Genomic DNA, 12,374 nt, shown 5'->3' with positions numbered 1-12,374 from the left:
CTTGATAGGTTTCCTTCTGTCTCATATCTTGCACAAATCAGTGTTAACTTCTAATCTCACATGTCTCCCGGTCCCTGACGCTAAAGCGCGCACCTGCCTGGCGAGGCAGCCATCCTCATGTTCAGAGACAGTGTGTTAAATGCATGATGGGCTAAACCTGACAGACGGTGTTGTACATTATTACTATAGAGTTAAATCTTTCATTTCATCAGACTTCAGAATAGTTCCCCCCACCACCACCACCTTTTTATGCACACTTTTGCACACAGAGAATAATGTCAAGATATGAGAGTAAGCCCTCCCTACAACAGCTAATTTTTAGGGCTGCAACAAATGGCCAATTTATAAATATTGTTATCCATTATCCATATGTTAATATCCATTACTATACACTGATGAACCTCTAAACCTGTGTGGCCAGACACCAAGCAGCAGTTTGTTTGAATACACAAACTGTTTACTCAAACATTTGCTTAAGAGATAATAATGTGTCAGTCTTTTGTTTACAGCTTGTTGTGCTGAACAAACATCAATTAATACAGGTTTAATGACATTTTGACAGATACCTACAATATTTTCCAGACTATTATTTGCACCAGACTATAAGTCTGTTTTAGCAAAAGCAGCCTTGTGGAACAAAAAAAAACATATAAGTTGCTTCGATGTATAAATGGCATTTCTAATTAAACCAGTTAAAGTCTAAATTAGCCTTTGAAGAACATAGGCTAGGTGAAGTATTATCTTCAGAGTCAAGAGTGCCATCTAAAGCTGTGACTACTTGACAAAATCACTGTAAATATACACATATAAGTCACTTTGCTGTATAAGTCTCAGGACAAGCCATAGGAGTAAAAAAAAGTGTGACTTATAGTCTGGAAAATACGGTACTACTTGGCATATTGTTATCACTTTTTAAAAATTCCATATAGTTTCTGAATGCACAGCCTTTCTTTTGATGTATATAATGCTGATATATTTATGTGCTCAATGACCATTATTGCAGCGCTTTGGACTGTGATATAAAGAAAATCCTGCATGAGGTGTATGCACTGCTGTATCAAAGTCTCTGTTTCACATGATAGCAAGCTAGCGACAAATATTATCTTTCCCCATTTGATACAGTCTGTCCCTCTTTGATAGCTTCAATGATGAGAGTTCCAAAATCACAGGAGAGTTTTGATCAAAGACTCAGCTCAGCCTTTTGAAAAACCGAATCCTGTGGCAGTGATGTGTGTAGAAATTCTGCGTCTCACTCTCTCTCTCTGTCGCTCTCAGGTGAGCACCTGCGTGTCTGTCCTCAGGGATACACCTGCTGCACGTCCGAGATGGAGGACAAACTCAACCAGCAGAGCAAACTGGACTTTGAGAACTTGCTCGAAGAGAGCAGCTACAACATGAGGACGACATTTGTCTCACAGCATAAAAAGTTTGATGGTAAGATAGTCTTTTATCTATTTAACATGCAGAGATTGTGACACATATGAGCTGGTATCCCAGATGCCACCAACAAGTGGATGTACTCTAGACAAGCACTGCCACACTTGTATACACAGACTACTGATGTCATGATTAATTAACACTATGTCTGCTATTAATAAGATATGACTGATTGACTTTAAGATAAAGTTGTTCTGGCATCTCATCTTCAGAAATGTTGTCTCTGCTGTTTTTTTAATACAGTGCTCTCTTCTGGTGCAGAATTATTTTTCTAGCTAGCTGGTATTTCTGCTTTAAGATGGGTTTTAAGATAAAGTTGTTCTGGTGGTCCCCTTTTCATAAATTTTTGCCCTTTGCCTCTTCAGTTCAGTTCTCTTGGAGTAGAATTTTCTTTATCCAGAAGACTGTGTAACGAGCTATCGTTTCTGCTCCTCCACCCTCACAAACATGCACTTTATGCTGACTGCTGGAGCGGTGCTTGCTGTGTAAGTGCTTTGTACAGTTTGTCCAAAATGAGCCACTGTACTCACATACTGAGAGAACAAGATGCCACTAATTTGGCTTTTGTGGTAAAAATGAATGTTGGTGTTCTGTTTATCTGAATCTGTATCTGACAGTCTGTAAAACTAGTCATTATTAATAGCAGAGCTCAGAAACAGTAAAAGATCAAGGTGCTCGTGTCTTCAAGCCACTTTCAGTTGGTGTGTGATTTTTCTACCTAATAATGAATCAGTTGCCAAATTTAACTTTTTTTTTTTTTTTTTTTTAATGAACAGGTTCATATCAATAGCACTGACAGTGTCTCGTTTTGATCAACAGAATGTTTTCCTTGCCTGTAAAGGCCAAATGAATTCTAGGTGCAGCTTAAAAGAAGATCAGTGCATTGCAGCTATGACCCTACGTACACTAGCTGGAAAAAAATCTGCTGTATGAGCCTTTTTTCACAGACTTCTGGGATTCTACACATGTATAATCTGTGGGCAGGTGGGAGAAGGAATGGAGCTCTTTAATATTAAAAAAGAGACACTAACGAATCTTGAGTCGGAACATTTTCCGTGGTCCTTGAGTAAACAGCATGTCTGAAATCCACTTTTTTTTTTTTCCTTTTATGTGACATCAAGTGTGATACAAACTAAAAACCGTATACTAGCATCAGATGGGAACAGCAGAAATGGATGTTTCACCTGTCCAAAAACCACTAAGAATAGATTCTTTTAACCTTGTTACTGCTGAGTGTAAAATGACCCATCTGTCAGGTTGGCAGTGTATTGAGTACAATATCTGCATGTCCCTGGAATTACAGTAGAGTTAGAATTCAGTTGGCAGGATTAGTATAATTGTTAAACTAAAGCTGAGGGGCTGATAAGTAGGGGTAAGTACTCAGTGCTCGAATAAAGACTCTAGCTAATACAGCTTATCCTATCCCAGTACAAAAAACTGCATTTACATGTTTATGAAAATTACCTATTTGAATCCCAAACACAGTGATTTCTATTTTTTATCATAATAGGTTTTATGCATTAAACTTTGAACTACATTTGTCAGAATTCACTTAAGAGTTTGTTTTTTTTTTTTCTCTGTTGCTTGCGAGTGAAATCCGAGCTATATAGATGGATGATTATTGCCAACAGTGTTGCAGATGCAAGGTCACTAGAAATCTAATCTGAAGAATTGGTGTCTGGACCAATCTGTGCATATTTTAATGGCTCAGTGCAACTAAAATGAAGTTAATTTTGATCCGTCCTGCTGGTGCTGCAGTGGCCCTCACTAGTAGATGTGAGTCAAGATTACTCTGTTAGAAACTAAGTAATGAATGATATTTCTTCAATATTACTCTTACTGTCAAAGCTAAGTATACAAAACAGGTAGCAGCTTAAGCAAACTTTCACCTTCACTGGTTAAAATGACAAATATCAGCAGCAGCGTGGCACATCAGCTGCTATTGAACGTTTATTGTGAGAGAATTTAACAACAGGCCAAATTTGTTGTCAAATTCTGCTGTGTGATTGAAGTGCTCTCCACACTGTGTCTCTGCCAAAGATTATTTGTGAGGGGAAAAGCTCCACATTGTAACACCACTGTACAACCATGTCTCTGACAGCTCCCACAGTCTCCCACAGCTCCAACATAGTGATACACATTCTTTCTAGCTAATCCCTTTGCACTTGGCTCTGGTCAAGCCCAATCTTGACTGTCCTCAGGAGGCAAGCAGGGTCAGGCTAGTTAGTACTTGGATGAGAGACAAAACACCATTCTTCATGGACAACACTGCAACATAAAACAGGCTACGACACCGCTCCTGTTCCTGCCCACCTCCCTTGGATTATGATCCTGTCGTCCACCAAGATGGCTAGTTAATCCTATGCTTGACCAGCCTCTATGGACTGGATCTGACAGGTCTGCTGTATGTTAGTGTCGCAAACCTGACATGCTGAATCTGGAAATTCTGCCAATTCTTTAAATTTGCATGACTGAAGTCACCACTGATAATGAAACATCTGTATGGGTGTGTGGTTTGTTGTTCACTGATTACTGTACATCCGTAGCAGTTCCTTTGTAACATTATTGTTTAAGGGTCATGTTTGTTAATCCACAGAAAACAGCTTTCCTTGTTGATGGAAATACAGTTTACCAGCACAAATCTTACTGGACCTGAGTACGAGGTGACCTAACACTGAGTCACCTCAGCATTTTTGAATTTGCAACTTAGAACCTTAGAACCTTAAAATCATATTGAAATAATAATAGTTGTTACTGTAAGATGTACCAGAAAGTCAAGAGACACTGAGTTTTAAGGCTCTTATGAATAATTGATGTAATCCACAGGATTAGAAAGAGCCAATAATTGAAACATAAAAAGGTCCGGCTCTTCTGTACTAATTTTAATTGGTAGCCAAAGATTATGTAAGCATTGGCAGATAAAATACTTAAAAGACTGGACAGTGTTTCTGCATTAACAGTACTGTTTCACAGACACCGCCTGTGGAACAATGTCCATATATCACTACAGTTACATGTTAACACTTGTGACACAAATCACTTGTGCAGTTCCATGGTCTACACGCCCATATCACCAGACCACTCAACATCACATTCCTTTTCCTTGCATTAAGCTCTCTCCACCTCGTGGGGTTTGAATCATCTCTCATCAATTTTTCATGCCCTCATTTCTGTCCCCTGTTATTTATAGGGCCCTATTATGAAAACCTTAACTTACTTTTTGATTACTGACTGCTTTCCCTAGAGGTCTGTGGGTTTTGATGCATTATTGAGCAATCCTGAAGCCATAAATGACTGTTGCACACTAGAATTAAGGTTTTAGTATTTTGAATGTCCAATCATCAGGCTGAAAAATCTTTTCCCTACAGTCTCTTAGTATGCCTTATGTTCTCCCAGAGACAATTGAAGTCTGGTCATAATCCATCCAGTAGTTGGCACAGAATGGAGGAGGAAATTCACAACCAACTATGTGGTTTGTAACTCTGCATTTCTTTGCCTCAGTATTCAACATTCACTTGCAACATTTTTTTAAATTAGTCTCTGAAACCAATCTGTTACCTTGCAAGTGCCCTTAAGTAACCTGAATTAAGAACAAGAAATTAAATAAATATTTACAATGTTTATGTGTGTGAGTGAAAGCTGGACAGGCAGCTGTAGATATGGAACGAGTGGATATGTGAAAGAGGCAGAGGGGAGAGTGTTCAATCACATCTGGTAAAGATTAATTGCGGTGGATGAACCATGATAAAGAGTGCCTCATGCTCAGTCAAGTGAGCTTGAAATCGCTGTACAGAGCAGTTTGTGGCTGTTGAGACTTTTCTTTTGTTCATCTCTTTGAGTTCTGATCCAGGCTGTGGATTTAAAGGGTTACAGTTTTCATGACAATTGCATTTTAAACATACTGTAATCAGTCTGTCTCTTATGGTCATTCTTGGTCTTTCTTGGTCTTTCTATGAGTCTCTTAATTCCATGGCTCTAATTGCTTACTTGGACATGTTGATTGAAAAATGCCTACAATGTAGTATTATGATTTAGAAAGTGGTTTTATGTCATATTTATGGTCAGTTGTGATCAAGAAAAAATGTTAAAAAAAACACCTGGTCAAATTACAGAAAGTGGCATGAATTCAAACCTCATGAAACTGGTAGATTAGTATATTCTGGCAGAGAAGGGTTATGTCTGTATTTTTGTGCCTGTAATGTTTTTTGTTTTGTTTTGTTTTGTTTTGTTTTTGGACTAAGGACTAGGGACAGCCATTCTGGGTCAAATTTAACCATATTGGAACTCATTGCATAGGTTTTGCAGAGATTGGCTCATACCAGGGAATCTGCCTATTTTTGTGCTCACATTGAAAGTGAGGTGGTACATAGCATGTTTACCTTTTTATTTTGTCTTGTTAAGCAATTTGTGTTAAGCAACTAAACTCCAATTGTTCTAATTTGACTTTGTTTTTTAACAAATCAATTGATGCAATTGATGTAAAGTACATGTGTAACATGGTGAAAGAAGATTTTCAGTTTAAATTTCATCTGAAACAGCTTCAAGGTATAGAAAAAATGACAATTTAATTTTGTATGTCCCTAAGCTTTGCTTGAATATTTCAACTTAACACTAACTGAAATAATAATGATAAAAATAATCAAATATTAACATTGTTTTGTAACTCCACCATTACATCAGTTGGAAGGCCTAGTTTAATCACCAGTGCAGTTCAGCAGTACTACCCATAGAGACAGAGACAGTAGGCCTGTAGGTCTGTTAAAGTTTAAAAGGTTTACTGGAGAACTGGAGAGAAGTGGGTCTACATTTTTTTCTTTTTCAATATTAACCTTTCTGCTTGTCATTTGTTTTTGTTGTATGGTAGGAGCTTATTAGATTCAGTTTGCTTAATGCCATTTTGTTCCCTTGTGAGACTTTGGTAAGAGATTAGTGTGAGTGGTTGGTTGACTAAAGTCTGGGTTGAGCAGCATCCTTGGTTGGCTGAGTTCTTTGATCCTGCCCCAGTAGAGCTTCTCTGCACAACGATGAGAGCTGCAGTGCCCCTCATACACTTCAACAATCCCTTGTTCACACCTGACTTAAACCAGAGCTGACTCAAACACAACGGCCCATTCTCTCTAATCTGTGGTCTCTACAAATTCTCCTTCTCTACAAGCTCCTAGTGAACTGTACATGCTGGCAAAAATACAGGGTTTAACACTACTCCAGTTATTGCATTTCACAGATTCATTCTTTATCCATAGCATTTTATTTCAAGGTAAAGTCCCACTGGAAAAAAATAGATATTTTTTGTTATTAGGTTTTAATTGAAAATAATAGTATCTGTCTTTCTTCTGTCAGATACTGTAGTGACAAGCATATTTTCCTGGGCTCATTATTCATTTCTATCTTGATAGTTTTGCAATTAATTGTTTAGTGTATTAAAGTTGTTTGTGCACCAAAAAAATAAAGTACAAGGTTCAATGAATTAGCACAAAACATATGCATGACAAGCAGTAAATGGGAGCTGAAATATTTTACTCTCCATAGTCAACGCATTGGTCCTGTGCCTGATACTGTGACCTATCTTAAAGAAAGAGGAGAAAAAACAGCACTTTGGTTGGAAATCATAGAGTGATGAGTTAGTCAGTAGTGCACTTCGAGATCTGCCCCATTAAACAGAGGTTGAGATAAGGATCAATTACAAATATAGTATGTGTGACATGTATTTGTGACCAGATTATGCTGTGTTTTCTTCTCATCCATTCTTGATGCGTTTAGATGTATTTTATTCGGTGATTATCCTGTTGGAGGAACCAGGACCTGTAAATGAGACAGAACTCTGACACCAGGCAGCATGTTTCTCTCAAAATGATTCAGTGTTCTGATTTCATTGTGCACCCCACACATTCAAGGTACCCTGTACCAGCCACAGAAAAAGAGCCCCATAATATAACTGAGAACTCCTTCATGCTTCACTGTGGGGATGGTTCTTTGCTTTTAAAGATTCATTTTTTTCTTCTTTGGACATAGAACTGATGTGACCAAAAAGCTGTAATTTTATTTCATCTGTCCAAAGGACATTCTCCAAGAAGCACCATGGCTTGTCAACATGTCTTTTTTAAACTCCAATTTTTTATGTTTTTCCTTGAAAAGTGGACATTTCGTGGGATTTCTTCCACAGAGCCACTTTCATTCAAAAGGCAATATATGGTGTGACTCTGACACTTTTTTGTTTTGAAGTTTTACACAATTCAATCTGTCCTTTTCAGTCTGTGGTCATATTTCTTTTGCAGCCACCTTACAGGAAGGTTATAGTCTCATTGGATCTTATAATTCTTGATATTAGTGGTCTTGAAGCCTTTACCTTGCTGGGCAATTATTTTCTCCCATATCTCATCAGAAAACTCTTTCTCTTGCTTTTCTTCATTGTGGTGCACAAAGTTACACCAAACAGAACAATGACTACTTTTCTCCATTCAAATAGGCTGAATGACTGATTATAAGATTGAAGGCACCTCTGACACCAATAGTCTGCTTGAAATGTCATTACCATCCACTTATGTATCACCACTTCTATGGGATATAAATAATTTTGTTCAGACCATTTTTGAAGACCTTTGTAGAACAAGTAAGAATTTAGCTTATTATTTTCAAAGCATTCTGTGGCAAACCAAAGCCATGCCAGTATGCCAGTTTAAAAAAAAAAAAAAAAAAAAAAAAAAATTAATTTCAGTGCTTTTCAGGAGGAACACACCACTGTTGCAGCTGCCACCTCTGTTTCTTCAGAATCAGAATCAATTTTATTAGCCAAGTTTGTGCACACAGACAAGGAATTTGACTCCGGTTCATTAAGCTCTCTCTGTAATATAAAAATTACACTTTAAAAAAGAAAGAAAAAAAAAAAGAAATCAGAAGTGATGTGTACAAGATTCTTAAATGAATATTTTTATGTATACAATCTTTGGACTCATGGAACTAGGAGAGTGAGGATTTAAGTATTACTGTAAGTATTACTGTAACAGTGGTGGGTGACAGATGTGTAAATATGCATGTAGTAGTATTGCACAGTGGTTTTTTTATGTCACTGCATGACATTAAAAGTTCATCAGAGCAACAGCCTGGGGGAAGAAACTGTCCCTGTGCCAGGTGGTTTTGGCGTATAGTGCTTTGTAGTGCCAACGGGGGGGGGGGGGGGTCTAATTGTTTTTTGTGGGACTGACAAAGAATATATGTTTTTCTTATGAGATCTGATTTAAAAAAAAAAAAAAAAGACTAAGTCAGACTACAGATTGATGGATTGTCCCTTTCTTCTTCATTGCATCTTGTTTTGTGTCCCTCCTAAAGAAAACAATTCACCCTTCTTCAAAAAGATAGTTTTTGTTGTTGCCTCAGTGTGATTGGTTTTTGTTTAATGTGGCTTCATAATCTAGATTTGCTTAATGCTCTATGTTTAATGCTGTGTCACAGAGAGCAAACACAATACAATAAATAGTTCTGACTTCCTCTGGCAATATGCTAACTTCCCCAGACATCACAAACTCAGTCTTTACATTTATTATTTATGTTTGACATTCATTGAAGAAGTACTTACAAAGTAAAACTTTGAAAATGCCCACAATTCATAACTGACATCAAATGGTTTTATCAAAACAGGATCTCAGAGGTCCTCATTACACTATACTTGCCCTAGTTCAGCTCTGAATCTATGAAATAGAATTATTTTTTTTTGACATAACAAGCATTATAATCCTTTTAGAAAAGTAAGCAATTCGTTGTCTTAAAATTTTGATAGATCATCCTTAATATACTCAGCAAATTATGTCTTGTTTTTGCTTCTGCAAACTTGAACGATAGCTTGAGCATATTTAATTACACCATGCACAAGCTCCACTGTTGCCAGCAGAGTACTTGAGTTTGTGGACTGATTTGTAATTCCCATTATCCTTTGTGCATAATATAATAGCTAACATTATTAATTTATGCTATGAATAAATTTAACATGGAGGTTACACTTGATACGCAGTGCAAGATTCTGAACAGATTTGGCTCAGTTTAGAGAGTACACTCTGGTTGAGAGTTTGGCTGCTCTGGTCAGTTGGACACTAATTTTATTACTGTCTACCAGCTTGCTAAATTACATGCCCTTACTTGTCATTGGCTTGCACTTAGTACATAACAATATAGAGAATCACCTCCTATAAACTAATAGTACTCAATTATTTATTTTAGTTAAACACAATGACAAAAGTAAAGCTCGTCATGCTATCTGTTGTGGTATGGTGGCATTAATTAATCTTGGACAGTTATTTTAGGAACGGAGCTAAGAAGTTTAAAGGTTGTTCGGAGATTATATTGATTCCACTGTAATGGGAAAGCCAGTTATTAAAATCAAGAGTTAATCATGTTGGGAACATCAGAACACATTTTGAGAAGTCCATGGTGTGTCCACAGTGAAAACCTTTTATCAAATAGAAAAGTGGGCAAAACATTTCATGGCATGCTGCCTCCTGGACTTTGAAATGTCTTGTGTGCAAGTGGACAGTTGCACAACATGGTGGTCCTAGATTAAATGTCTGGGTATCACCAAAGTAATGAGGAGATTTCCTCTGTGACCTGTCCAGGCAAATCAAATCAGTTTGATTTATGAAGTCCGATATCAGATACTTGACTCAAAGGGCCTAATAGTAATAGATCCTCCATTTTGATAAGGAACATCTCCCAGGTATGCCTTTTGAAAATTATTTGACAAGGTTTTTTGTTATTTGGTTAGAGAAATTGTTCAATATGTTACTTAAAATATGCCATACAGTGAAGTTCCCTTTTGATCCTCCTTTTGTGGTCACTGCTTTTTTTTATGTACTTTTTAATTGTTTTGCATTAAAACAAAAAGAAACCTGGGTCAGTGGCAAATTTCCTTTTGGCCTACAACAATACATCAGTGTATAGTCACCACTTATGCATCCTCCCCATTCGATTATGTCTATTTCAATGCTGTTCTCAGATTTTATAGCGGAGTAAGAAAAACAGGACTTTGAAATGAATACATTTCAGATAAAAGCTATAAACCCAGCTGGCATTAAAGGTGCCCTGTGGAGTTTTCTTGTAAACAGATGTTATGGTTACATTTAGTGTTTCATATCAAGATGCACTGTGTGTGACCTTGAGGCCTAACAAATATGAAGACTGCATTTTCTACCTCATGGAAAATTTGCATTTCTTTGTTTGAAACCTGAATTACATACCTCCATATTTATTAGAATACGGTCTCCTTTCTTCTCCTCTTTGCTGGCACATATTATGGCGCATTACTACCACCTGTGCCTTAGTATGTAGTGTGACACCATTAGCACAAATGTGTATCATGTCACCCATGTGTATGTGCATGCATGTGTGTTCTCATGTATGTGCAGACAAAATACGGACGCCCATCAGCAGCTTTTTTACATACATGTCAAATAAAGTTCAGTAAGTCTTGTATGCACAATCTGATATTATAAACACAAAACTGCCTCAAGTGGTTTTACAATGCTTATGTAGTATACGCCTAGTATTTATAGGCTTTTGATTGAAGTTAAAAGCCCCTGGCTCCAACCCTTTAAATGGGGAAAAAAATAGCAGAAACAATGACACTGAAACATACACCTTCTACTCCAGGACACATTATAGAAGACATATAACAAATGTGCAGGACGTGAAGGACACCACAGGATTTGGTGAACATCTGATGGTGCAAGACCTTCATTACACAGGAGATGACACTAAATTACACACACGGCAGGGCACTGGTGAGGAGAGGGCACACATCGATTCAACCCCTCCAGTCTGGTGATGGAGCTGAAACCTCTGTGACAGTTGCATGTCCATTTCTAATGAAATCTAAAACCTTGTGGACACGCAGTTCCTGGAAGTGTTCATAAATAAATAACCTCTGTTTTTGTGTCCCTGTGTTATCCTGAGTGAATGTCAGGAAGACTCTAATTCTCTGAGGACCGAGGGAATGGAGTCTGTCCAGCAGTGCTTCAACTGAGAGTTGGTGGCAGACTCCATCATCTGGCACAGGCTACAGCCTGGTGTCACTTTTGTACTTCAGGATGGATGGGTCTGTATGGCCCGGACACTTTTAACTCTGTCCCACTGGCAAGCTTCAAGGAGAAGCTCTATAAGACGTACCTTTCCACAAGTCACTGTAGCAAAAATGGAGGCGGAAAGCCATGGGCCTGGTGCAGCGATTCTTCTTTTCAGTATATTTATTAAATTTAAAACTCTGTGTCAGATATTGAAACATATATACCGTGAAAACTCACTTACAAAAAGAGAAAAAAAAAACTTTCCTCTGGATATTGAGTTTGGGCTACAGCTGAGATTGTGCCAGCTATCGAGACAGAAGAAAAATGTTACCCCCTCCTGCAAAGGTGCTGATATGCTTCCCTCCCAGATTCCCACTGTTCCATCTCCTTTTGATTTTCATGCATCATTTAAAATTGACTGAATGTGGTGACCGTGAAGATGGCATAACTTTTAGTTTAGCATTCACTTGAGATGTGACAGTGACTAATTGGCATGTCATGCCCTACGTATAAATTGCAGCAGGACAGTTTTGACAATAGTAGTGCTTAAAGGAAAGGCAGTGATTGATCTTGCATTGCAAAACAAACGCCCTTTTTTCTCACTTTGAAATACTTTTTTACTGCAATGTGTAGTTATCCATTCTACTGATGTATCATCAGTCTGTTAAATGTCATGAATTTTGCTGTTTACGCTGTTTGGTTGTTCTTATGATGAATATGTGAATTTAAAAACTAGATTAGGAGATACATCAAAGAAGCTCAACAGTACCCTGTCTATAGGATAGTGTTTTGTGACATATTTTGGTATTTTTATAAAATGGCTAAAAAGTTATTTGATTCTCTGCCAATGCAGTGATTGTATGTGTAACCTCCCAGATAATAAGTGGA

General features: G+C 37.6%; 1 protein-coding gene across 2 annotated transcripts in view; it reads left to right on the top strand.

Annotated features, from left to right (window-relative positions):
• gpc6a (glypican 6a) overlaps positions 1 to 12,374 on the top strand; it is a 116,460-nt gene that overhangs the window by 24,950 nt on the left and 79,136 nt on the right. For both annotated transcript variants that reach the window (XM_026320452.1, XM_026320453.1), the window contains exon 2: positions 1,276 to 1,434. In XM_026320452.1, the coding sequence (XP_026176237.1) occupies positions 1,276 to 1,434 (159 nt within the window). The remainder of the gene's footprint in view (positions 1 to 1,275; positions 1,435 to 12,374) is intronic.

This window comes from Mastacembelus armatus, chromosome 3, assembly GCF_900324485.2.
Source record: "Mastacembelus armatus chromosome 3, fMasArm1.2, whole genome shotgun sequence".
NCBI lineage: Eukaryota > Metazoa > Chordata > Actinopteri > Synbranchiformes > Mastacembelidae > Mastacembelus > Mastacembelus armatus.
This window is presented reverse-complemented; position numbering and strand designations above follow the sequence as displayed.